Source organism: Camelus ferus, chromosome 22 (assembly GCF_009834535.1).
Source record: "Camelus ferus isolate YT-003-E chromosome 22, BCGSAC_Cfer_1.0, whole genome shotgun sequence".
Classification (NCBI taxonomy): domain Eukaryota; kingdom Metazoa; phylum Chordata; class Mammalia; order Artiodactyla; family Camelidae; genus Camelus; species Camelus ferus.
This window is the reverse complement of record NC_045717.1, coordinates 2,106,331-2,133,179: the sequence shown is the minus strand read 5'-3', so window position 1 is coordinate 2,133,179 and position 26,849 is coordinate 2,106,331. Positions and strand designations below refer to the sequence as shown.

The 26,849-nt window shown below is 47.5% G+C and overlaps 2 protein-coding genes and 1 long non-coding RNA gene across 5 annotated transcripts in view; 2 read left to right on the top strand and 1 right to left on the bottom strand.

Annotated features, from left to right (window-relative positions):
* The window catches only part of ZNF879 (zinc finger protein 879), a 33,146-nt gene extending 16,879 nt beyond the window's left edge, over positions 1 to 16,267 (top strand). Inside the window, exons 5-10 of the mRNA XM_032466341.1 lie at positions 521 to 599; positions 639 to 907; positions 2,314 to 2,401; positions 7,310 to 7,436; positions 7,880 to 7,975; positions 12,056 to 16,267. Of these exons, the coding sequence (XP_032322232.1) occupies positions 521 to 599; positions 639 to 907; positions 2,314 to 2,401; positions 7,310 to 7,436; positions 7,880 to 7,975; positions 12,056 to 13,401 (2,005 nt within the window). The 3' untranslated portion in view covers positions 13,402 to 16,267. The remainder of the gene's footprint in view (positions 1 to 520; positions 600 to 638; positions 908 to 2,313; positions 2,402 to 7,309; positions 7,437 to 7,879; positions 7,976 to 12,055) is intronic.
* A 2,311-nt stretch (positions 16,268 to 18,578) lies between these two features.
* The window catches only part of ADAMTS2 (ADAM metallopeptidase with thrombospondin type 1 motif 2), a 205,553-nt gene continuing 197,282 nt past the window's right edge, over positions 18,579 to 26,849 (bottom strand). For 2 of the 3 annotated variants that reach the window (XM_032464908.1, XM_032464909.1), the window contains one exon: positions 22,519 to 22,692. In XM_032464908.1, the coding sequence (XP_032320799.1) occupies positions 22,656 to 22,692 (37 nt within the window). In that variant the 3' untranslated portion in view covers positions 22,519 to 22,655. Of the gene's footprint in view, positions 22,693 to 26,849 lie in introns of all 3 variants that reach the window. The other variant, XM_032464910.1, reaches the window with a different exon arrangement.
* On the top strand, positions 23,971 to 26,640 carry LOC116658958. Its single transcript, XR_004314182.1, has 3 exons — positions 23,971 to 24,500; positions 25,132 to 25,266; positions 26,506 to 26,640. It is a non-coding gene; the product is annotated as an uncharacterized LOC116658958 (long non-coding RNA).

Sequence of the window (26,849 nt, the reverse complement as noted above, 5' to 3'; positions counted from 1 at the left end):
AGTGTTTATGTCGAGCATTTAAGTCAGAAGAACATATACCAGATTCTATTTACACAAAGGTCAAAAACCTTGCAAAAGTAAACACTTGCTGTTTTAGGGACACATACATATAACGTACTCATCAAGTTAAGCAAGGGAATTAACACAATCTAGAGTATATAAATTCCACAATTTAGGGAAGCCTTTGGACAAGTCTTCCAAAATCCTGGTCAGGTTCTTTTGTAAGCAGAGTGTAGGGTATGTGGGTATTCGTTTTATTATTAAATTGCACCTATGCATACATTATCTTCTGGGTACACATTAAAATAATTTAAAAAAAAATAATCAAAACTAGCCGGTGGGCTCTACGGCGCATGGACCCTCCTAAAGACGTCAAAATTCAGGTTTGTTTTTTTCAAATAGTTTTGCCTGCCTAACGAAACAAGCCAGGCAGCTGAGTTGGGCAGCGAGCACCTGGAGGAAAGCGCCCACCTGGCTCTCCCCGTGCGCACGCCCTGGCCTCGCTGCCCTACCGGGACAGCGGGATGGAGGGCTCCCCGGACGGGAAAGCGCTCGCCTCCCTCCCGGAAGTGGCCGCGCCCCGGCACCCCCTGGGAAGTGTAGGCGGCGCGCGGCCCGAGGCAAGCCGGGAGTCGTAGTTCTTCGGGGTTCGTGGGGGCGGCAGGGAAGGCTCCGGTGGCCTTCTTGGGGTTCTGGGCGCGGGTGATCCCAGCTCTTCTAGGGCGGCCTGCCTAGGGCCGGGAAGCTCCCTGCTGCCTCTTCGTGGTGGCAGTCGGAGGCCGCGCGGGTGTCCGTCTGGGCGGGGCGGTGTGCGGGGCCGGTGCGGTGGGTCAGGAGGCGGTCCGGTGCGCGCGGCTGGACATCACTGGTCCCCGGGACACGCGCGGGGACGCAGCGCATCTGCCAGGTGAGGTGGGGCGTGCCTGGGACTGCTGTGTGTGTGTGGTGGGGGGGAGTCTCAAGGGGCCGTCTTCTTTGAAACTTGTAAGTGAAACAGATGATAAACACAATAGCTGGCGCCCATGGAGAGCCTCGGTGCGCCAGGCTCTTGCCGGGCGCCTCTGACGAGCTAACTCGTTTCACCCTCAGATAACGGGGGTCGGCTGTGCTCTGTCCCCCTATTACAGGGAAAGAAAGTGAGACACAGACTGGACAGGTAAGTTGCCACATTTAACTGGGGCCCTGGACTCGGACCATGAGTCCCCTTTTGAATCTACTACTAACCGATTTTGTTTCTCTGGGCAGGTCAGTAGACTCCCCGGTTCTCAGACTCCCTCACATCTGTGAAATGGGGAAGCAGTAACTTTAGAGTCGTTGTGAGGATTAAGTATTATATGCAAAGCACGCAAGACGCCTAGCAGGGAGAAGGTGTGCGTCGCATCTATGGTACTGCTGCGGCAGCTTCCCTCTCGTGGCCCGGGACCACGCAGCGCCCTCGGCGTGCTGAGCCTCCTGCCTGCCGCTGTCCCCGCAGAGCCCGCTGCAAACCCAGGCAGCCAGCGCAGGCAGCCGTGGCCAAGGCTCTTCTCTGCCATTTGTCTGGCTGCTCCTCCTACCTTCTCTCCCAACTGGGGCTTGTGTTTGGAGCTGTGGATGCTATAAGAGGTGGCGCTCTTGGAATTTGTGATTAGGAGTGGCAACCTATCTGGCGTACGTCGTGCATGTGTGTGCGTGTGTGTGAGGGAGTGTTTTAACCATGTAACCTCGGACAGCTATCGTAAGGCTAGATGCAGAGAGAGAAAGAGGGAGAAAGAAAGAGGGTGAGAAAGTTCACAGGTTAGAGGTTACTCACAGTTCCCTAGAGAGAACACAGCACTCCAGGCAGGGCCCCTCAGAGGAAGCAGCTGGGCTCATCATTAGGCAGAGGAAGAGAGGGCAAATGTGGGGAAGCACCTTTATTGTGGTTTCTTCAGGAAGGAGAGGGTGAGGCAGGGCAAACGGGCTTAGGACCGGTTGGCTGTGTTTGAAAGTGGCAGCCCAGGAAGCTCATGTTCGCTGTGACTGAGCGTGTAGTTTAAAACTCTCTTAAGGACTCCAGATACCTATGGTGAGTCAGTCTGCTTAGACGCAGCTAATAGACCCCAGGCGGACGTGAAAGCATCATTTATAGAAATTAGCAGTATGGTTAATACAAGGAGGAGGTGGAGATGGGCAAACTGTCTTAGAGCTTCATTGGCTTTTTCACTTGGTTTGCGTCATTGATGTGGGTGGCTTTGTCAGGACGTGATAGACATTATGGGTGGCTGTAACGTCCTTTTTCCAAGCCATCCCTTGACACCAGAGTTCTTCATGACACCTTTTTTTCCTCTGCAGACCTACCTTGTCAAGCACTCTGTTCTCCCTTGACGGGAAAACCGAGAAGGAAAGAATGGCGCTGGATTTGCTGCCTGCTAAGGTGACAGTAAGTGAATTTTGTCTTTTTCATGAATTGCCTCCTGGGTTCAGAGATGGTGCATGTATTTCCATCCTTTGTCCAGATACTTTACCTTCCAGTGGTAACTACGGAGAATTCAGACCCTCTTAGGTTTTTTCCCATGATCCTGGATTTATCAAGGGGTCACTGAGGAGTGTGTGTCCTCTGTCCTCAGACCTCAGACACAGGTCACTCTTAATTCACCCTAAACTCATTTTGACCAAAGGTTAAGTCAGTTGTGAACATAGGCTTCCAGATGGAGTAAGTGTTAGGTGTGGAGTATGGGGTATTAGGCAGGCTTTGTCTTCACAGATGATACAGTGTCATTTGGGGCTAAGCCAGGGAAGGTCAGAAGACACCCTCAACAAACATTTATTGAGCACTGACAGTGTACAGGATACTGTGCAGGGCACTGGGGGGGTACAAAGAGGAAAGGTGTTATTTCTGTCTTCAAGGAGTTCATGGTACTGATCTTAGGAGATGATCAATCCTCCAGAAAGATTCAGGGGAAAGATCCAAGCAGTGGAGTTACTTTGAGCTGATACTGAAGGGCAGGCCTGATACTGGCGGGCAACCCAGAAGGAGCGTAGCTTGGCCCAGGCCCTGAGGCCGGCAGTGGGGAGGGAGGGCAGAGGGCTCCCCCACTCTTGGGAGATTGTCTGCTTCATGCAACTGTGATGTTAAACTGTCCAAAAGCCCCTCTCATCTGCCTGACTGGTGCCTCTGTCTCCTCTGATTGTTTTTTCCCTGCTGTTTCACACTCCCCTCCTGGGCTCTTGTTTCTTGCTGCTTCTCCTTGAGATCTGTTTTCATTATTTAACCCTCTCCTTTCTGAAGCTCTTTCTCAAATATCTGTCCTCAAGCCTGAGCTTTTCCCTAGAGATCCAGTCTGTCACTCCCCAAATCTTGTGAAATATTTCCCCATGAAAGTCCCCATCTTTCCCCCAACACCAGCTTCCTTCCATTCTGTTTGACACTGGCTGCTTTTCTACAAAGCAGCGTTAGCCCGCGGGGTGAAAATGTGGACTCTGGAAGTTGGTTTCACGAGTTCGCATGCAAGCTAGGGATGGGACCAGGCACATTATTTTCTCTCTCTGCCTCTTTTCCTCATTTGAAAGTGTGGTTAGTAGTATACATACCTCATTTAATCCTTACAAGAGGACAGTTAATATCTGCATTTTGCAGATGAGGAGACTGAGTCACAGAGCGGCAAGTAACTTAATCAAGGTCATACAGCTGGCTCTTGAAGCCCAGACGAGACAGTCTGTACAGTTAACATGCTCTGAGACAGTCTATGTGAAGTGCTGAGAGCAGTGCATGGTACATACCAAATCTCAGTAAATGCCGGCTGTCACGACTTTAGTAACAGCAGAAACAGCATTATTTTAGGACCTGCTGAATTTGGTACATGCCTCCTCACTAGGCTAGATTTTCCTTCGATTCTTTAATTACAAGCAGCGTTCAGGGTGTTTCAGGGAACCAAAATATAAAACCAGCAAAATGCAGTGCAGAGCAAAACGCAGCTGTGACCTGGGCCACCCTCTGCCTAGAGTAGGGCTCGTCCCTGTCGTGAGCGTTCTCACACCCCCAGGCTGGAGAGACTGGCTTGATTTTAGCTCAAGGAAGAGGGAGAGAAGTATGTTTGCGCCTCGGAGCCAGATTTTGTGGACCACTAATTCAGTATCTAATTGTTCGATCATTAAGTCTCTTAGAGACCCCATCACAGGTCTCATTACCCCATTTGAGTCCCATCAGTGTCAGTGTTCAATCTCACCTTCTTTCCTCATTAAAGGTCCTGAGAGGGGAATTTCTCTCTGCTGTCTGTTAGAAAAATCAAACAAACATAATTTTTGGAAGAAGCAGGATATTCGCAGATTTTACAAACAGTCCTTACTCTATTCTATTTCCATATAACATGTAATTTATCTTGTGGGGGAAAGATACGTAGGGCTTGGTGTTGATTGCTTTATAGCTATAGTTTGTCGATTAACTTTTTTTTGCAGTAAATCAGTACCTGTTTTTGGTATTGTCACTATTTTTTTAAAATTAGTTTTTGGAGATAGTTTTAGATTTAGAGAAAGATTCCAAAGGTAGTACCGTACTGACCATGTAAGTACACAGTTACCATGTACCCCTCACCTAGTTTTCACTATTATGAACATCTTGCATTATTATGAGACATTTGTTATGATTAAATGAGCCAATGTTGATACATTATTATTAACTAAAGTCCATACTTTATTCAGATTTCTTTAGTTTTTACCTAAAGTCCTTTCTCTGTTCCTGGATCCCATCCAGGATACCATGTTACATTTAGTTGTCATGTTTCCTTAGGCTCCTTCTGGCTCTCTGGTTCTCAGACTTCCCTTGTTTCTGATGATCATGACAGTTTTGAGGGGTATTGGTTAGATATTTTATAGAATATTCATCTAATGTGATTTGTCTGATATCTTTCTTAATGGGATTATGGATTTGGGGAGGAAAGCTACAGAGGTAGTCATCAAAATGACATACGAATAAATGACCTATCACTGTTGGCGATGACCTGATCACCTGGCAGGATTCTCCACTGCAAATGTCCTCTCCTTTTCCATCTGCCCCTCTGTCCTCTGTGGGGAGGAGTCACTGTGTGCGGCCCACACACAAGGAGCAGGGATAATGCTCCATCTCCTTGGGGGCAGAGAATCGACATAAAGGATTTGAAATTCTGTACGGAGGGTTTTCGCTTCTCCCTCATTATTTTTATTAGTGTGGGCTCGCAGATGCATATTTTCTATTTCGGGTTATAATCTAATACTGCTTTGTTCTGTTGCTCTAATTGTTCCAGCTTTGGCCATTGGGAGCTCTGTCAGTCTGTTCCTCTGTCCCTTTGACAGACCCCTGTCAGCGTGTGGGTTTGGTTTTGTTTTTGGAGCACTTCCTTACTTTTAGCACTACGAGGTGCCTTAGGCTGATTTTGTGTATTCCCTGGCCCAGGACCAAAGTCAGCTCTTTCTCCAGTAGCCCTGGTTTTTCCCTTGGAGAAGGGTGTTAGCAGCAAGATCTGGGCCTTACGTTTACGCATTGCTGCTGGGGTGTCTTTGCTTTTAGACCCTCTCAGCTGACGGAGAGAGGAAACTCATGTGTATGTGTGTGCGTGTGTAAACATCTCTGTAAGTAACCATCTAGGTGTACAGTTTTATATATATATGTGGATAAAACCATCTGTATGTGTATTTCTATAGGTAACCACCTGTACGTATGTTAAGCTAAGTATTCATACTGATGTCTCCAACTCTGATTTCGTGCCACACGGATCGTTCTAACCTCCTTTCTTTCCTTATCTGTAACTTCCCGCTCCAACAGCAGTGAGAAACCTAGCTCCCCCCCGTCTGCCGGCCGGTGACCTTAACCCTTCAGTTCCAGGCCAAGTGTGTAGCAGTATCTGTATTGTTAACTCATACCCCGCTGGGAGTCTACGTTGTCAGCCAGGGTGCAGTGCTTCTGCGCAGTCCCGCTGGTCTCACAGACCCCACTCATTTCCAGTTAGGAAGGTCAGCACCTCTCCTACCACCTCCTTCACTAGGTTGGACCATACGTTTGTACTGTATGTAGATTGTCTGTCACATTCTGTGTTCCATTCTGGGACCCTCTAGCATTGGAAATGAGCTTTCTAAATTGGCATCCATTAAGTTTCACTCTCTGTGTTGTAAATTTCTCTGGGTTTTGACAAATGCAGAGTGTCATGTATCCACCGTTACAGTATCATACAGAATGGTTTCACTGCCCTAAAATGATCCCTTTGCCTCACCCGTTTAGCCCTCTTCCCCTGCCCTACTCCAAACCGCTGCCAACCACAAGTCTTTCTACTGTCTCTGCATGTCAGTAGTGCTTCTTTTTTTAAAAAGAAAATTTAACGGTTGCCCTGCTGTTTGCAGTATAAATTTACAACTAATCTAAGTCCACCTTTAAGTAACACCATGCTGCTTCCTGGGTGTTACAGATACAGAGCAGTCCCCGTCCCTCCCACCCATCCCTTGTGATGTTGCTGTCACTCATTTTACTCCTCATATGCTGTCATCACTCAGTTCGTTGTTATTATTACTTTAAGCTGTTACCTTTTAGATCAGTTAAGAATAAGGCAAATAAACGATTCTATTTTCACTTATTCCTTCTTTGTCGCTTTTCCTTAATGTAGATCCGAGTTTCTGACCTGTATTATTTTCCTTCTCCCTGAAGAACTTTTATCATTTCTTGCAGGGCAACTCTGCTGGTAATGAATTTTTTGCTTGTCTAAGAAAGTTTATTTCTCAATCCACCACGCCCTCCTTTTTTAAACCCTTTTGTGATGTTTTTTCTTAATGGTGTCATCAGAAGCTCCCATTAATCCAAAAAGATGGCGTGAGAGCGTGGGCACGTAGGCCACCCGGCACAACGTCTGCTGCCCCGTGGACACTCGGCAGATTGTACCCCAGTGGTCATCGCTGGTGTTCCTAGTGACCTGCTCTCTAATGATACCGTCCCCCGTTTTCCGCATCGCTCCAAATGTACTCCGATTTTTTTCCCCTTTTACTTAATTTGGATTTTGAGTGGGAAGGAGGAGATAAATGGATGCACTCGGTTACTCTGACAAACCCCAGGTTGGTATGTAAATTCCCTCTTGGCAGGAAATTTGCCCCTTTTTTCTTACGCTCAGAGCAGGCAGCATGGGTCTTTGCTCCAAGTGGGCACTCAGTAAATATCTGTTTAGTAATTGATGGGTGGTTCCAGAAATAACATGAATAGTTGATTTGAAATACTTAGAGTCCTGGGGCATTTTCAGAATTGGTTGCTACACATCCCGGTGTCACCTCCTTACTGAGTCTCCTGGTGGAGAAGATGTGGCCTGGGCGGACAGGAGTGGCTTTGCCATTACAGGGGTCTGTGACGTTCGGGGATGTGGCCGTGTTCTTCAGCCGGGATGAGTGGCTGCACCTGAACCCCACACAGAGAGCCTTGTACCGGGAGGTGATGCTGGACAACTTCAGCGCCCTGGCCTCGCTGGGTGAGGAGGTTGCCAGGCGCGGGCACCTGCTGTGGGGGCACTTTAGGGCTCCCTCTGGGGTTCGAGTCTGCAGGCCTCTCTCCTGCACGCCCCTGGGAAAGGACCAGAACCTGTAGAGTTGAAAGCATGCCTGTTTGTCGTGATGCCCTTCGTGTCGTGACGCTGTTCTTCCTCTGCCTGCCTCCCGCCCCGCCCCCCGCCCCGCCCCGCCTCCTGATCCAATGACCAGATCCCAGTTTAGAGTCTGAAAACCATACAGGAAGGCCTCCCATCTCAGAGGCTTTCATACTCAGGGCCCCGTATTGTTCCTGAAGCAAACCCGCCTCCTGCCCCATCCCCCGAAGTGCCGGTGCTGCCCCCTCTGCCCTGCAGGGTCTGGCTTGTGAGTCCGGGGGTTGCTCTCCTGCGCTCTGTTCAGACTCCATTTCCTTCCTCGCGAGCAGGGATTCCATTTTCAACGCCAAAAGTGATCTGCCGGTTGCAACTAGGAGAAGACCCCTGTATGGTGGAAAGAGAAATCCCTGAAGACCCCCGTCTCGGTGAGTGAGTGACTGGGAGACGGGCACGAGCGGGTCCTGAGGAGGGCTCGGAGAGCTCCTGGGGATTCCGAGCCCCGTCGAGATGCTCAGGGCCACCTGGTAGACGGCCCCTTGGTTGTAACGGTTTCTTTGCATCAGGAAGATCTCTGTCTTGACCTCTTCCTCCTGTGCACTCCCTGCGCTCTCTGTCCCTTGCTTCTACGGCTCCCTCACTTCCTCCTGCCGTCTGTGGCCCCTTGGTCTTCATGGTTTCTTCTCATTTGTGTTTACACCTGTTCGTGTCTGACAGATTAAAGACTTTACACCTTCTGCCCCATTTTGAAATCTTTATAATTTTTTCATTTCTGTAACCATCTACACATTTCAGAGTATTATCAATGTCCTTTTATTTCTGGTTTCTTAACATTTCCCTTTTATTTTCTTGAAACTGGGTTGTCATCTTCCGCTGTTACTTTCAGCCGGCTGTTGTTAACATAACCCCGGCGGCCTTTCTAGTCCGCGGCCAGCAGACTTTTCCCATAAAGGACCAGGTAGTAACTGTTTTGGCTTTGGGAGCCGTACGGTCTCTTGCAAGCATTTAACTCTGCTGGGGGTGCTGCCAAGGCAGCCAGAGACAGTACTTAGGCGAGCAGGTGTGGCTGTGTCCTCACAGAACTTTGCAGAAACAGGGATCAGCTGGATTTTGGCTGAGACCTGAAGTTTGCTGACTGCTCCGCTAGCCTGGTCTGATCTAGTTGGTCAGACTGGGGAATCTGTAGGTTGTCAGGACTGGGGAATCACTTAAAGATGATCAAATTTCAGTTCCTCTTTTTGTATCTGAATAAATAGAGCATCAGAGATTTTTAAATACTTTGGTCACAGAGCTACAAAGCTGAAGTGTCGTGACAAAAACCTAGATCACCAGTGTCATTTCTGTTCACCATGTGACCTAGATCTGCCAATATTGTGCTCCTGTCTTTGTGGTTTAAATTTTAATCTACGAGTCTTGCTTTCGTTGACATCTTTTTTTCACTTGTTCTCCCTACAGGTATTTTTCAACTTTATTAAAACACAGGTTTCTCCCAATAAAGAGTTAGCAGGCAGTGCAGCGTAGTATGTAAGACGATGGTCTGAGCTTAGATGTTCCGACTGCCACTTTACCCCACCGCGGTTTGCAGAAGTCTCATGAGCGATGGGAAAGTTAACCCTCTCCTCCCGGGGCCGTGTTCTCTCCACCCAGCTTCCATGCCGTCGGCAGAGTGATCTTTTTGAAACTCAAGTGTTCATTCTACACCTTAAGTGACTTCATTGTTTCTCTGTTATCCATGGAGTGAAGTAAGATTCCTTAATGTGGCATTAAGCCTACGTCATAGCGTGTCTGCAGATTCCTATGTGGTTTCGTCAGTGGCCACTTCCACTCTGGCGCCGTGCTCTGGCCACACTGTGTACTCATGAGCATCTGTATGTTTGTCCTTAGCTTGGCTCTCCTCTTCCATCCTGTCCACTGGGAAGCCACCTCCCCTCCAGCGCCTGTCTGCCCGCCTCGCAGGCCGCCCTCGTCTGCGGGTTCTCCTTGTCTCTCCTGCTTCCCAGTCCACATTCATCTGCCTGTCGTTTGTGTCCACGTAGCGCCTTCTGCATGCCTGGAACATGTCCGTTATGGTATTTATCTTAACGGATTATAGTTGTTTTGTTTCCATTTATTAGTTGTTACCCACTTCTTTCTAATTAGATTGCATGTTTAAGGGAGAGACCAAGTCTTTGAATTCTGTGCCTCCAGCATCCAATATATTGGATTTGGTCAATGTTTTTTTAAATTGAACTGAATTGCCTCTATGATTAACTCAGTGCCAGTGAGGTTCAAAATGAGGTGCCCAGTCCAGCCAGACCACTGCAGCCGTATCATTTTCAGATTCCATCCTGTCCCTCCTCTGAGCCACGCTGCCCCCTCTGCCGAGCATGACCACTCTGCCTAAGAACTGGTAACGCCTTCGGTTATTATGTTATTCTGAATTCTTCATTCAGTTATTCAGAAACTTGGCCTTACTGTGCTTAACCAAAATTTTGACTAGTTCCAACCTGGATTTCCTTCTTTAGCCAATACGCCTCCCCTGCACGGGTTACTGTCCCCACGGATGGCTCTGACCAGCCTTCTTTCTGGCTCGCACGGCCTCTTTTCTTTTTCTGTTGAAGCCCGTCCCTTCTCTGCCGTCCGTCTCCCTTCACACGGCCGTTCTTTACTAACGCTGTTGGTCGCAGTATCCTCATTCTCTGAGCCTCAAACCGGAGTCCCACACCGTGGAGGAATGAACTGTTACTGTCTGGTCATTTATTTATTTCTTATTATCATTGCCTCTTAGTCAGTATTTGTTCAGTAAGTGACTGATTCAGTCTCAGGATTCCAGTAAGACAGGACAGAATCTCTTTTCCTTTCCAAACCCACCTGCCCTTTATAGTAATTTTTCCAGCTTGCTCTCTCTGTTTAATTCTTTTTTTTTTCTTTTTTTGTCTAAGACATTCTAATTGTGTACTTGTCTTATACACAGCAAGGAAGTAACAAATCATCGTAAGACATATCCACCGTTGTCCTTGAGCAAATACTGGAATTATTTTCAGAAGCTTTATATATGTAAGTTAAGTGATAGAATGTTTTGATATTCTAAGAGCGAGATGGTCAATTTAGGCTTAAACAATTGAGTTTCTGTAAAGAAATATGATTAGAGTAATAGGGTTCGTTTCTGGTTGGGCAGGAAGGTCATATTGTGGGACAGGATTAAAACAGAGAAGGTACCTTGGTTGACCTTGAAAATCCAAACTGCTAGGTTTCCCATAGATATCATTAAGGAAAATCTATTTTTTGTTTGTTTTGTTTTGTCGGTGACGCTGCCAGGGGATGAACCCAGGGCCCCATAAAGAAAAAAATCTGGATTTTTATACAGAATTATAGCCTATATTTCTTTTTTTAAATTTAATTTCAATAAAATATACTTTATTACTAAAACTGGATGGACTTTATTAATATAACTAACCTATGTTTTATTTAAGGTGTTTAGCTTATTTAAGTACATACAATGACCTAGTTATAGTGATCTAATTTTAATCTGTTTTCAATCGTGGATCGATTAAAGAAAGCCAGGCTGTAACCCAGAGTTCCTTAGAGTCAGCGCAAGCTAGACCTTCTCACTCAGCATCAGATTGGAGCCCGGGGCTTGGGCCCGCGTCAGAACTTCACCTCTCTTGTAGACTTTCATTAATCTCAAAAAATTCCTACAAAGAGAATCCAGTCTTCTGGTTGCAGCTTATTAGAAGACATGAACGTGCCTGCTGTTCCTCATGACCAGGTAGAAAGGGGAACGCGGTGGTGGGTGGTGTGAAAGAAGGCGTCACGCCGTCAGCCACGGGGGGTAGATGGCTGCGTGTGGCTGACTTTCTCCGTATTCCCCCCTTTTTTATAATCAGCGTCGTGAGCGTAGATCAGGTGTCGTCAGCACCGTCATGCTTCAGGGCTGCTGTAAGTTCTAAACCCTGATGTCCTCCTTTTTAACAGACTGTTTCCCCTTTCGCAGACTGTGATTTGAAATCATATCCACATACAAAAACAAAACTTAAAGGAAACATTGCAAATATTTTTAAGTTACTGCGTATAGAGTTTCAGTGATAGCATGAGGAAAAAAATATAATAAAAGCAACATGTGAGTAGAGAGGAGAAAGTAAAGAGACGTTACCTGCTTCATTGCCTCGTGTTTTCAGAGCAGGAGATGAAGGTAAACTGCAGGGTCCCATAGGATTCAGGCCGAGCTCAGCAGCCACACTTCCCTGCATCCTCACTCCTTCTGCTCAGCCAGCTCTCTGTCTGCCTTTACTCCTCTCCAGTGGCAGCATCTTCATTTTCACTCTGATGAGTCCACTCTATCCTCTCACACCACTCCTTAACCTGTGTGCCTCTCCTTCCATTCCATCCTGTTTTCTCCAGGTTCAAGTCCATATGTGAGACCGCGTGGTATCAAACCTCTTTTCTGTGCGTTGCCAGCTTTACTGTCCCACTGGTGCACGTTTGTCTCCTCCAGCAGAGGAGCCGTTAATTCTTCTGATTCATTCTAGATTTTAAGACATGGCCTGAAATAGAAGCACTGCCTCCGAAACAGGACAGTTCTATAGAAGAGACGTCTCAGGGAATATCGCAGAGAAAATCCACGAAGTTTGGTCACTTGGACATCAGGTTGGGAGGAGCTTTGGAATTTGAGGGCAGGATACAACAGGAGCAAGAGAAGAAAGCTCCTGGGCAGATGGTGGCTTCACACAGGAGAACCATCAGCAGAGATGGGAACCAGACAAGTTTTGAGCTGGGGAAAGGCTTGTTTATAAATACAGTTCTTGTTACACCACAGAGTGTTCCTATAGAAAGGATACCTAATTTATATTATACTCTGGGGAGAGATTTTAAACAGAATTTTGATCTAATGAGATATTTCCAGATGTACCCAGGAGAAAAGCCTCGTATTTACAGTCAATGTGGGAAAAGCTTCAACCAGAGCCTTCATTTTATTGAACACCAGAGAGTTCATACTGATGAGAAGCCCTACAGATGTAATGAGTGTGGGAAAACCTTCAGCCACAGATCATCTCTTCTTGCCCATCAGAGGATTCACACTGGAGAGAAACCTTACAAATGTAACGAGTGTGGGAAAGCATTTAGCAGCAGCTCAACCCTCATCAAGCACCTGAGGGTGCACACTGGAGAGAAGCCCTATCAGTGCGAGGAGTGTGGGAGAGCCTTCAGCCAGTGTTCTACCCTCACGGTGCATCAGAGAATCCACACTGGGGAGAAGCTCTATAAATGCGCTGAGTGTGAGAAGGCCTTCAGCTGTAGAGCAAAACTTCATAGGCATCAAAGAATCCATACAGGCGAGAAACCCTATACGTGTAGTGAATGTGGGAAAAGTTACAGCCAGTTTACATCCCTGGCTGAACATCAGAGGCTTCACACTGGAGAACAACTGTGTACATGCGTGGCGTGTGGGAGAACCTTCACACGCATCTCAACCCTCACTGAACATCAGAGAATTCACACTGGACAGAAGCCCCATCAGTGTAAGGAATGTGGGAAAACCTTCAACCAGTATTCATCGTTTAATGAGCATCGGAAAATTCATACTGGGGAAAAACTGTACGCATGCAGAGAGTGTGGGAAAGCCTTTGGCTGCAAATCTAACCTTTATAGACATCAGAGAATTCACACGGGAGAGAAACCCTACCGGTGTAATCAGTGTGGAAAAGCATTCAGCCAGTATTCATTCCTAACTGAACACGAGAGAATCCATACTGGAGAGAAACTCTACAAATGCATGGAATGTGGGAAAGCCTACAGTTACAGGTCAAACCTTTGTAGACACAAAAAAGTCCACAGTAAAGAGAAGCTCTATAAGTGGAAGGAATACGGGGTCTGAGATTTCTTAGAAGAGCTAAGCCCTTTGACGTTTAATTCACCTCAAATAATTTAAGAATTCTCACTGGAGAATGATCAGGAGAATGATAAACAGGGCACCAACTTCTGATAGATTAAGTCTTTTTTTATTTCTCCTGGAGAGAATGTGCCAGTCACCATTAAGTAATGATAAAATATAAAGAGCACTGACTTGGCACATTTTATAAGAACCAATAAATTCTAAGGTTTCTAAAAATACGTACAATTTTTAAATTCGTAGAAAAATGTAAAAGGCCTAACTTTAAAAAACTAAAAATTTTAAACTTTGATGTTTAAAAACAACATGAAAATAATAGACTAAGTGTTTTGTTTCTTTCATCAGACTTTATTCCCCTCTAAGAGTAAGCTCCAACACGAATTTTCTTTTAGGAATAGGTTTTGAGTTGTTAATAATGTGAATAAATGTGGGGCCTTATTTTCTAAAATGGCAGGCAGACGTAGGACATGCCGCCTTTCATGAAGAGAAGCTAAAGGTAAAAAGGAATTCTTTAAATTTAGGTTTTCACATGGAAATAATCAAGCTCACTTTCCATGAACTGCCACACCAACAAGTTATATTTATAAATATATGTATATTTTTTTCCAGTGGTGTTTCTTTCTTACATTATTACTTATTTGCTATGATTGTACATTGCTGAACAGAGACTTACAGTGTGGTAGAAGTTGGAGTAAACTGAAGCGGGTAGAGAGACTGTCAGGCAGACACTCTCCTGTCTGTTGCAGGACTGATGTGTTTCCAGAATCTGACTAGACCTCTGGCAGCTCATTAGAGCCAGGAGAGATCTTAAGTTTATGTAGAGCCTTTCATTTCACTCATAAAGAAAGTGAGCTCACTGACTAGAGTCAAGACTAGGATCTAGGTCTTCAGTTCTGGTTTTGTGTGTTAATTATAGGTTCATTTTCAACCTCAAGTCCCAAGAGTGCAAGTCCCAAAGCTATGTGTTTTGCAAACGGGTTAGGGGCGCAATTACCTTAACTTAATCAGCTTTATTTTTATGTTTGACAGGTTCCCCCTGACTTTAATCTTGATAAGTGACTTAGTCATGTTTTTCCTTTTTCTTATGTGTCCCTAATTATACCTGCTTTTATACTAACATAAATTATTAACATAAATCCTAAGACCCCAGCTGAGGTCCAGATGGTGAAATTGCCCTTGGAGATTTCACACAGAAGATTGCGTTTTTGTTTGTTTTTGTGACATGTCTTTTAGGAATTCTTTTTGTAAAGTGATATATGAATATTTTATTATTAAACATTCCAATCATCAGTTGAAATTGTTTATCCAAACATTTTCCATGTTTTTTTAGAAAGATTTCATTTTCCCCTTGGGCCTGCTTCCTCCAGTTTTATATTTCCTGTTCACAACTGGTATCATTCAAAAGATTATTCTATTAAAATTAGCTAGAACCTTCTATCTGAAAAAGGTTTTAGAATTAAAACTCAAGAATTCAGCATAGTATGTCTTTTGACTTAGCTCATTAGAAAGTATCTTATATATTTAAGTATATTTAGAAGGAAAATGAAGCTTTTAAACAAACCTCAAAATTTAACATTGTACAGAGCCATTTGCAAGACATTATAAATAAAAACATGTTTTGATTGCCCAATAGCAGTGATCATGCTTAGTACCCAGATCTTGGTTTCTAAATGCCATTTCCCCACTAAAAGGATCTAGAGCTCCTTGGAGAAATGGCTGATTCCATATTTGGAGCAGGGAGAGTGTAAAGTATGCCTGGAATATTTTTTTATGCAACAGCACAAGAACACAGAGATTAATGGGACAGTGTCAGAAGGACACGAGGCCAAATTGAAGGTACTTCCAGTGATCAAATTTAGGACAGTTGAAACATCAAAAAGAATAATCACCATAATTAGTTACAACATAAAAAGTAAAAGTAAAATAAGCCCATGATGAAAAAACACAAAAAAAGACAGCTTTTTATAAACGTACTTGAAGAAGCCATCTTTTAATTGTACATGCAGTGATAAATTTAGAAGAATTACCATTTTACAACCCTTAATGTGATCAAATCAGGCACATTCAATGGATGATAAAACCCTAATAAACGAAAAAAAATTTTAAGGAACATTATTGACCTAGTGTCAAAAGATGACATCCCAAGTGCAGAGGAAAGACATGCCTTTAATGGAGGGATCTGGCTGTCAAACTGAGTTTCTTTACCAGTGGGGCAACCTGACGCCACGTGACTCCGGACGAGACGCCGTATGAAGCACACACAAGCGTCTGTGGTGGATTCTTGCCAAAAATATTTAATGAAAATCAAAGTCTCTTATCTAGACTTACTGTCCTGCTTACAAGCAATACAAGGTACAGAGAAACAAGTTGAATTACACGGTGAGGAAATAGACAAACCCAGAGTTTGGGTCGTTGTATGAGACAACCAGTCTGGACTTTTCAAAAAGCCAATGTAACAAAGTGGAGTCTTCTAGATGAAGCCACTCAAGAGATGTAACCAAAAGCAAGATGTGATCCTTAATTGGCTTCTGATTCAGAAACAGTAAAACAACTCTACAAGACATTTGGGGGGAATGTGGAGAAATGTGAGGGTGGAATGGGTATTAGATAATGTAGTATGTTTAATTTTCCTAGATGTGATAATGGTACTGAGGTATAAAGGACAATGCCCTTTTTCTTAGGAGATGCATGCAAAAGTTTTCAAGTTTAAAAAGTCATGATGTTTGCAGCGTATTTTCAGATATGTCAAAAATTAGTCAACTGTTGTCGAATCTTTGTGGAGGATATAGATATGTTTGTTGATCATCCTCTAAACTTTACGTTAAAAATTTTAATAAAAAATTTAGGCTAAGTGTGATTGGAGACGTGATGAATAAGAAGCTTCCAGTCAATATTCTTCCTTTACACTCATAAATTCCCTGTTTGTGAGTTTATTCTGTATGGATATAATCACTGGAAGCAACGTTGGTTGGTTTTGGTTCAACTTGTTGGAGTAAGCACACACTACCTTGTATCTCCCACTAAATACGAGCAAAAATCCTAGACGGTGCATGGAGCAGCTGCCTGAGGACCCTGAAAAGCAATGATAGTGAGGCGGGAAGCCCCATGAAGAAGACCAGCAGGACCCCCAGGCAGGGCCACTACTCTCCTGCCAGCACCGTCGGGTTCCCTGGCCCAGCGGCACTATCTCACTTTTTGCCTCTAAAACAGCAGGTGGAAAAGCAAAGGAATTAGTAGCCAAGACAATTTTGAAAAAGCAGAATAAAGTTGAGGACTCAAAATACTCATTTAAGTCTTACGACAAAGCTATAGTAATAAAGACACTGATATTGGTGAAGGGATATACCTGTAGATCAATGAGACAGAAAGAGAGTCCAGAAGTTGGATGATAGTTTTAAAATTATATTCCAAAATGCTTTGATAAGCTACCCTCCCAAGATACGGGACTCACCCTGCCCTTAAGTGTGTATTGGATTCAGTGACTCACTTCTAATGACTGGAATGTGGTAGAAGGAATGGTACATTATTTAAAATGTTTGCTTATGTAAAGACTGTGGCTCTTGTATTGGCCATGTGCTCTCTTGGATCATTTGTCCTTTGGGAAGCCAGTTGCCATGTCGTGAGGCCTCTCAGACAGCCTGGGGAGAGTTCCATGTGGTTAGGAACCAAAGCCCCTGGCCAGCAGCTAGCAAGGAACGGTGGCTTTCCAACAATCACATGAATGAGGGCGGAAGTGGGTCGTCCCTCACTTCAGCTTTCAAATGAGACTAGCCACAGCCATCAGCTTTCCTGCAGCCTCATGTGAGACACTGAGCCACAAACACCCAGGTGAACCACTCCTGGATTCCTAACCCTCAGAAACTGGGGGTTAGTAAATGCCTGTTGTTCTGACCTGCTAAGTTTTGGGGTGATTTGTTAGGCAGCAATGGATAACTTAATGCAGATTTTTGTACTTGGAATTTGGGCGCTGCCATAATGAAAGCCTAAAATGTGGATGTTGTTTTGGAACTGGGCAGTGGGTGTTGAGCGGAGTGGGTGTGTGTTAGTAAAAAGCTGAAGTGCTTTGAAGAAACTATTAATAGAAGCCACATGATCTTGTAAGTGAGGACTTTCAGAAAAGAGAGCCTTTTCCATTTGTGTGTGTGTGTGTGTGAAAGAGAGAGAGAGAGAGAGACAGAAAGAGAGGGAGAGTGAGTTAATTTTTATTGGGTAAGTTCCCGGGAATAGGATTGCTTGGTCATGTTGAAGGTGAATATTTAACTTAATAGGAGGCTACCAAACTGTCGACTAGTCATTCCATTTTTGCATTACCAGGAATAGTGCAGGAGGGTTCCCATTGCTCCACTTCCTTACCAGCACTTGGTATTGTCAGGGTGTATTTGTTTTGCTTGTTTGTTTTTCATTTTAATCCTGCTAATGTTGCAGCAAAGTGTGTTACAGCTCAGTGGTGACAGCAACCTGGATCCGGGTGAGAGACCAAGCAGCATTCACAGGGTTGAAGAACTCGGGTTTATTACGCCAGCAGGCCCAGAGGAGTTAACACTCCAAACTCTGGACCCTGTCTGTAGGGTTACACAGGCTTTTATAGGCTGCTAGTCTACACTTTGAAACATCATATGCAAATAAGATGTAACAAAGTTGTCTATTTAGGAACGAGCTTTGTAGAAATGGACCAATCAATAGTGATAGAAATGGACGAACCAGGAGTGAGCTCCATGCAAATGAGATGCTACAAATGGACCAATCAGGAGCTAGCTCAGGGAACCAATAGAATTTTACGGGTAAGTTCCACTCTCCTAGAAGCTGTTTCAGAGGCAAAAAGCGAGATAATGCTGCCGGGCCAGGGAACCAGATGGTGCTGGCAGGAGAGTAGTGGCCCTGCCTGAGAGTCTTGCCGTCATTTTCATGGGGCTTCCCACCTCACTAATAGGTTGGTAATATTATCTCATTGTGGTTTTAAAAAACATTTCTCTAAAGCCTAATGATTTTGATTATTTTTCATGTGCTTATTTGCCATCCATTTCTCTTTAGTGAAGTGTCTATTCAAATCTTTGCCCAGTTTGGGTTTTTTGTTTGTTTGTTTGTTTAATGCTGAGACTGGACAGTTTTTATATAGTATGTAATCAAGTCTCTTGTCAAATAAGCGATTTGCAAATATCTTATCCCAGTTATGCAGCTTTGCTTTTTATTTTTTTTTAACAATGTCCGTAGCAAACCAAAAGTGATCCACTGTATTCATATATATATATATATATATGCATATACATGTATATCAGTGTACATATTAACTGTACTTACAACATATATATTATAAGATCCAAGAGCATTTCACTGAATTTCAAATTTAACTCAGCATCTAGCAATTTTTCCTGGAAACCCTAATTAGAGGAGAGAAGGGGGGTGGTAATGAGGGAGGAGGAGGTGTCTGCAGAGTCTTCACCTCCTCCTTGACCTGCAGGGTGACTTAGGAGCTACTGGCTATGTCATGTTGGCTGGAGGACTGACCCCATGGGAAATGGGAGAAGCATCAGGCCTCTGGGTGCCTCTTGCCCGTCTCGGGATCCTGCCCTGAGCAGCCTTGGCTCACAGCTTACCAGTGTCCCCCCACACCTCCTGGCTTTGCGAGGGCAGCACATCCTTCTGTCTGCCCAAGTTCAGGGTGGGGAGGGGGAACAGACGTAGACAAGGTAACAAACAAACACAGGTATGATGTGCAAAAACATAGACATTTTGACTTTAATAAGTTATAAAAATCAAGAAGCCAAATTTGACTACAGAAAAACAAGTGTGTTGATTGCTGTTATCAGTAAGATAAAATGTCATGTGCGTTCAGCACCATGGTGTGGGGCTGCCTGGCAGACAGGAGTGCATAGTCATAATGCTTCATCTGATAAAGACTTGGCTATTGAGCACCATTTGTATACTCCAAACAAACAAACAAACAAAAAACAAAGTACACACAAAAGGCTTATATGTGAAATTCCATGGGTTTTCCAAAAGGAGTAGATCAGAAAGCCAGGTCCCAAAACTCCAGCACAAGTCTCCCACAGACATGCAGTGACTCTCAGGCCCCTCGGCTGACTTTCAGAGCCACGGACAGAGAGGACCTCTGAGCCTCAACCTGGTGTTAGGGAACCTCCACCCAAGACGTCCTCTGCCTCCCCCAGGCTGCAGGAGCCCCTCGGCCACCGCTGGCAGCTCAGGCCTATTGCTAAGCCAGCTCTCCAGCTATCTCAAGCTCGGCAGAGATTTGCAGTGTCTCAGAGTGGTGAGCACTGCCTTCTTAGACAGACCTCTGAGGACCATCTGGTCCTAGAATCTCTGTGGATATATGGCCCAAGGCACTGAGTATGGCATGTGGGGCCATGGCCACGCTGACCTACAGTTCCCAGAGGACATCTTTCTTCCTGCAGCACAAGAAGAGCCCTGGGAGGGTTCCACCTAGGGCCCCCCGTCGAAGGCTTCCAGCCGCCAAGACGCACAGCCCGGCTTTGTGGGAATCTGGGGAGGGAGTCTTCCCATCCTGTGGCCCCCAGGCTGGGTAAACCAACTCACATTAGTCTGGAACTTCCTTGACATTCTAGGACAGACCCTAGCAAGCACGGTCCAGCCCTTCCGCCCGTAAGTAGCACCAGCTGCCATGAGTTCAACCAATGAGGGAAAGCCGTGGACCCATTTCCTAATGGGGAGAGATGGGGTTGCAGGAATGCTTCCCACCACATCTCGCTGAGGAAGTGATACCATGAGAGATACTGAGAAATGTTTTCTCCAGTTTGGTTCTTGGAAGCCAGCAAAGTCCTCTGAGACACTGGGGCACGTACGAGCAAGTGGGGGCCACGGCGGCAGAGAGGAGGGAGGCAGGCTGAGCCGGGGAGACAGGGAGGTGAGCCATCATCCCAGCAGCACCCCAGATGTCCCTGCACTGTTTCCTGCACCCTTACTCTGTCCCTTAGACCACACGCAGAGGCACGCTCACACCCACGCACAGGTACAGACAGACGTACTTAGCACCTCAAAACTCAACAAGAAGTAGCCATCAGGGTGTTATCCTGAGCCTCGGTAGTCTCCTCCACAGAACGGGGAATGAAACAAGAAAGAGTTCTCTAAGATCTATGACTGGTGAGAATCCAAAAGCTCTAGAACTTTCCTGGACACGAAAAGCTTCAGAATTAGGGAGGCCCCTGCTAAGGAGCTAATGTGCCCAGGTCTTGCAATTTTGGCAAGTTTAAGCTGCTTGTTCAGAACATACCAATGCAGGGAGAGGTGAAAAATCAGCCGCTGTCTTCCCATTCCCCCTCCCCGCAGTCCCTTCCTATTTCTCTCATTCTCATCGGGCTCACAAAGCACCATGATGCTAAAGATAGAAGTTATTAAAGTTTGGAAAGAGCAAAGGATAAAGCAGCCTCTCCCCACCTCCATCCTCGGCCTCCCATCGGAGGCCCAATCAGGCATTTCACAGCTGGCACTTCTAAGGGATGGAGGTGGGGGCAGGACTCGAGGGGCCTCCCCAGGGCTGGCAAGCCTGGGCCCTGCAAGCAAAGCAGCTGGTCTTCAGGAGCAAACCTGAACCCCCACAGGCCCCACCCTGCTGGGAGCACTCCTGCCCCAGAGTGGGAGTTGCAGGCCTTGTCCCCTCACTGGACTCTCCAGCAGAACGCATGCCTCCCTCATCCTTCCAGTGCACCTGGGGGAGGGGAGAGCCTCTTTGGGGAGCCCTGGGCCTGAGGCCAGGCCAGCCAGAGGTGACAAGCAGAACCAGGGTTAGTGAAGAGGGGACCTGGGAGAGCCTAGGCGTGCCCCGGCCCCACCGCTGTCTTCTCCTCAAGTAGAAAACATGTTTCCATCTATCCTCAAGTCCCAGTTACAGCATTCCTGACACCTTCCCAGAAGGAAATGGGCAGCTTCACAGCTCGGGTTTGGTTGAGATACTCAAATGCAGCGCGAGAGCACCAGACGGATCGGATGGCGTTCCTGAAGTCCTTTGTGCGCGAGACCGCCCCCAGCCACGCCTGGGGACCGGAGGCTGCAGCCTGGCAGCTCAGACCCCGGCAGGCGCCCAGACCCCCGTCACATATTTTGAGTTGATCTTTAAGATGGAGGCTTTTCACAAGAAGACTTCTAGCCTTCTACTGAGAAAGCACACTGCCTGGCAGCAAGGGCCAGCTCTCACGGTGGGGCGTGGCCCTCAGGCTGGTCACGGGCCCCCGCTGGCCATCACACTCACCCCGGCCCTCCAAGGCCCTGGGTGGGGCTCACAGCCTCCACTTCACTGCGCTCATCTTAGTGGCGGGTTAACTTAGTAGATACATCACTGTTTCTCCTAAGAGTCACCAAGGGGGCTTGTGCCTCGGTCTGGAGACTGGTTGGAAATTTCCCTCATCTCCAGCAGGGGTTGTCACCACAAAGGAAGGGAGATCCCCAACCACTGCTCAGAAACTCAGGGCAAGTGCCTTCTCTCTCTGAGCTAGCCCTCCTGCCTCCTCTCACTGATGGGCACTGTCGAACCTCTGTGTTCCCCTCCACCCCACACCCAGCCCTGGTACAGGACTCAGAACACTCCAGGGCTGGGAAGCACACGTACCAACCTAGATGCCACCTGCTCACAACCACATATATATATGTGTGTGTGTGTGTGTGTGTATACATATATATACATATATATATTTAACATTCTCCCTCTTTGTTTTCGCAAAGCCTTTTGGAACCGGGAATTCTGACTTCATCTCCACAGCACCGGAGTTGCCATCCCATGGAATATCTCTATAAGCAAGGAAAAAAATGCTATTGATGCTATCTTTCCACTTTATTAGAACTTTCCGAGCATCTCTCTCTTCCTCATCTCATCAATGAGCTCTTGGATTCTTTGGTTTCTGGTCTTTTCGTACGGGCTCGGTCGTCGGGGGATCAGGTTGGGTGGCTGGACTTCGTCCTCCAGGCCGTGGACTTTGTAGGGCACATCCACAGCGTTGGTTTCCGGGTGGTCCTCGGTGGCGTTGGAGCTGGAGGCGTTGAGGGGCACCTCGAGGGGTGTGCCTGGTGGAGGCTCCACCTCCACGATGAGGGTGGGCGCTGGGAGGGTGGGCGCGAGCGCCTCGACGTCCACGTCGATGTCGTTGTGCTTCCCGGGCGGCGCCTCTGCTCCGCCGTCCACGTCGGTGAGGTTGTCGTGCAGGCTGCAGGACTTGCAGCACAGCTTGTTGTAGCCTGGGATGGAGCAGTAGCGAGACAAGACTTCCATCCTACAGAACATTGACTTGTCGCCTTGGCAGCGGCCCTCTGAAAGAGAAAAGTGGGACAAATAACCAAAGGACAAGACAAGGGGGACCTCGCTCCCCCACAGGGAGCAGTTTGCTGGAGGAGGCGCTGAAAGGGCCCAGAGACAGGAGAGGCAAGCGAGCTCGCGCAGGAAGGCGGTGTGGTTTAGATGGCAGAGCAGCCCTGGGGCGGGGCGGCGTCTGGGGACCCCGCCGCGGAGTGCTGCTGCTCAAGCTGTGAGCAATGCTCCCCTCCTCCAAGCAGGCCCCCGCTGAGTCCAGAGTTTTCAGTATCTCTCCAAGTTTGAGACGGAAATGAAGCCTGTCTGTTCTTAGGGAGTGATTCCAAGTCATCCCAAACAACGGGGCTTTGTCGGATCTTCACAGTGGACACCCCAGTGGTCACCCTGATGACACTCTGTGGCACAGCTGGACTCTACAATCATCTGTAACAGTAACTATAACAAAACAAAACCTAAGAGGACCAGTTCCTAACACCCGATAGGGCGAATCCCGGAGCCTCGGCTGTGGCCTCACCGTGCCCCACATTTTGCTCCCATCCTCACCCAGACTCCCCAGATGATCTTTGTTTTGGAAAAGTGCCTAAAGAGAAATTGAAAGTTATCCAAATGTGTCTGGGATTTCTTCCACTTGCCTCAACTTACCGGACAGCCTCACGTCCTGCCACTTGTCCATCCACCACACAGCCCTGCCACAGGCAGCTTCTGGTCACTTCCTGAACAAAGTGCTCCAGAACTTGCTGCCGTCACAGAGGCTAATCCATCTGCCCAGCACATCCTCCCCATCTCGTTCCTGGTCACCCACGGTCTAGCTGGCACGGGGAGTCCGGGCTCCCTGCAGAGCCCACTGCTGGCCGTCTCTTTCCCCACGGCCGGCTTCCCCGGGTCTGGCTCCAGCTCTGTCTGCAGCTGTGTTAATCCCACCCACCAACACCTCTTGTTCTCACTCTCTTCTTCCCAAATTTCCACCCCTTCCCTTTCTGCTACCCCCTCATCTCACACCCAACACAAACATTGGGATGATTTACAAAAATTCGTTCAACATAAAATAAGCCATATCACAATATAACAGGGGATGCTGGATCCATGACAGCTTCCTGATCACTGACCTCAGGGGGCTCCACCCTCCAGCCGTGTCTCTCTGCTCAGCCACTCTCCGTTCTTTATAATGGACGTTTCAAACTTCTCCCATGTAACCCTCTTCTGTGCCCTCCTTCCCCTCAGTCTCCCTGGTTGACCTCATCTCCTACTGGAAGGAAGGGAAGAGGGAAGGTGGGAAGGAAGGAAGGAAGGGCAGGGCAGCCACTGACGGGGACCACATCTGACACAGTTACTCTGCACCGACACACGGCACTTCCCACCTCTACATGTGATGTGATGCAGGCTCACTGAAACTTCCTACAAGAGCTGACAAGCAGGCCCCCTCCCATTCTGGGCCAATGGTTCTGATGTCTGCCCTCGGCATTGCTCCAGCTTGTAATTTCCCCTTACAGGCTGGAGACACACTGAATTGGACCAGCCTCAAACTCCTGGAACGTCAGATTCTTGGATACAACTGCCTCCTGAACATCCTTCAAACCCTGTGGTCCCCAAAGTGGATTCCACACGTCCAGCCCAAGCCCATGGCCTCTGCTGGGACTACCCATCTCAGAGAATGGCCTTTCACGTGCACAAGCTGGACCCCAGGCATCCGCTGACTGGTCACCTCCAAGTCCATTAGTATTTCCCCCTCAGTGCTCTCAGATGTATCCACGTTCCCCTCTCTGCTGCCTCCATGAGGCCAAGCTGCCTTGCTTCTCTGCTGCATGTGGTAAGAGCCTCCTTTCTGCCCACCCATCTCCATTCCTCCTCCTCCTCGTCTAGCTAACCTGCTCCAGTCAGAATGATGTTCTTCGGCTGGCGATGTGACCACATCACTGTCCAGACTGAAGCCCTTGCATTGCCCCTGGTTGTTTTCAGGGTGAGGACCTGTCCCCTTGACCTCTCCAGCCTCACTCAGGCCTCGATCACCCTGCTCTGCAGTGTGCTCCCTCTGGCCACAGGGCCTTTGCACATACTGCACCTCCCCTCTTCCTCCAGCTGTCCTCTCTTCCCTCATCCCCTAGGCTTGGCTAAAACACATCGTCCTCAGGCAAGCATCGCCAGACCTCCCTTGGAGGTTAAATCCCACTAGTATGTGGTCTCATGGTGCCATGGGTCTCCCCTTCCCAGCACTCCATCCCAGTTGGCAAGTGCACATTTAACTGTCAGATAAGGTGACTAATGCTTGACTTTTTCATTATCCTGAAAGACACCAAGGGCAGAGCCCTGAGCTGTCTTTGGACACCCCTCTATCTCAGAGCCTAGAACAGTGAATCAAGAGAATGCATAAATGTATCAATGTAAAAAAGACAAATGTGAATGACCGAGCAAGTCCAAAACAAGGAAATTATGGATTTTAGAATAGCAACGCTCCCGGCAAGGAGAATACTCAGAGGCACGGACCATCAGAGGGCGACCTGACCTTGGCTCGGAGCTTCTAAGTGGCCAGAGTACGGAGGAAACATACCCAGAGGCAGGATCTGCGCCATGAAGAGGTAAGCACAGATTGGCTGTTCAGGAAAAGCCCTGGTCTTCCTAACTTTGAGACAGAGAAACAGGCCTACGTGTCGGGAGCTAAAGCAGAGGGACGTGTGTTGAGAGCTGATTCCAGAAATCATACTGGAAGATCTTGAGATGTGGCTTTCAGGGTTTTAAAGCCATGGATAAAAGTTTACACAGACGTCCGATATCCAAGGCAGATGACATCAGAGCAGTCCCGTTAGAAGCTGGTGCCCCTCCCCCGGCAGTCACTGAGGTGAGCGTGTGCAGACCACCCGTGACAGCCCTCAGGCAGACCCCAGGGGGCTTAGACAGTGCCAGGTGCAGCGTTTCCCCGCAGGCTTTGGCCATCAGCTGGGGCGGGGAGGCCAGAGGCACAGCCCTCGACAAGGAGCTAGGCCCGGCCGGGCTGCTGGGACCGGGGCCGCCCCTGCCCCACAGACACCTTCTCCCGTCACCTGTGCCTCCTCCTCCACATGGATGACAAGACTGGCGTTAAGCACCCCCCTCACAGGTCTCCCGCCAGGCTGGGGTCCTGAGAAGCAGGCATCATATCTAGGGTAGGGGCCTGCCCGCTACGCCCATGGGACACGTCGGTCCCTCCGCCTGGTTTTGTAAATAAGGTTCTGTTGGAGCAGCCAGGCCATTCATTCATCACCTACGGCTGCCCTCCTGCGACAAGGGCAGAACAGAGACCATATACATGACCTTCAACACCTGAAATATTTAGCCCTTTAGAGGAAAAGTTTGCCCACCTCTGGTCAGGTGCGCAGGCGTGTCCCCAGGTCCTGGATCAGAGCTTGAGACCACGAGTGCCCGGCAACTGTGGCCGAGCACGTGGATGAATGGGACCGGAGGCAGGCAGAGCACAGCCCCGGGGCCGCGCCCCTGCTCCAGGGCCCCCTTCCACCCGGCTCACAGAGTGAATTTCGTGTCTGATTTCCTGTGAACAGTGGGCTGCACTGCTTTATGTTTTAAAAAAGTACAATAAGTCAATGAATTGCGAATGAAAAAATACTGCCTGCCAGATCAGTAAGCAAAGGACACTGCAGCCACCCGCAATGGTGCACCCTGGGGAGACTCAGGGTGGGAACCAGCAGGGTGCGGGCCCTGGAGAGCTAAGTGCATCAAAGGAAAGACTCCAATGAGCCCAGACTCCTGACTCTTCCCATGCACAGAAAAGCCACTGAATTCCTTAACTTGCAATATCAGGTTTTGTTTTTTTTCACTAACAGCAATCGTTTGATGTTCCGACTGCCTGGTCTTTGTTGTGAAAACTCCTGTTTCCCGGCTCCTCCTTGACATCTGTGGGGCGGTCTCCTAGAGCGACCTGAGGGCTGCCTCTCGCGCTTGAAGTCCTCAGAATGTCCACCGAATAAAACATAATTCTCAGCTTTTAGGTTATGCGTTTTTTTTTTCCTTCCCCTCAGTCGCCAGGATGAATAGATAACTGAGAAAGCCACTGGCCAAGAGCTTGGCTATGCTAGTATCAGCCTCAAAAAATTTCAAAATAATTGTTACCAATCACTCTTAAAAGGCTGTGTATCTTTAAGTAGTATGAATTAGCAGAGAGAGATGC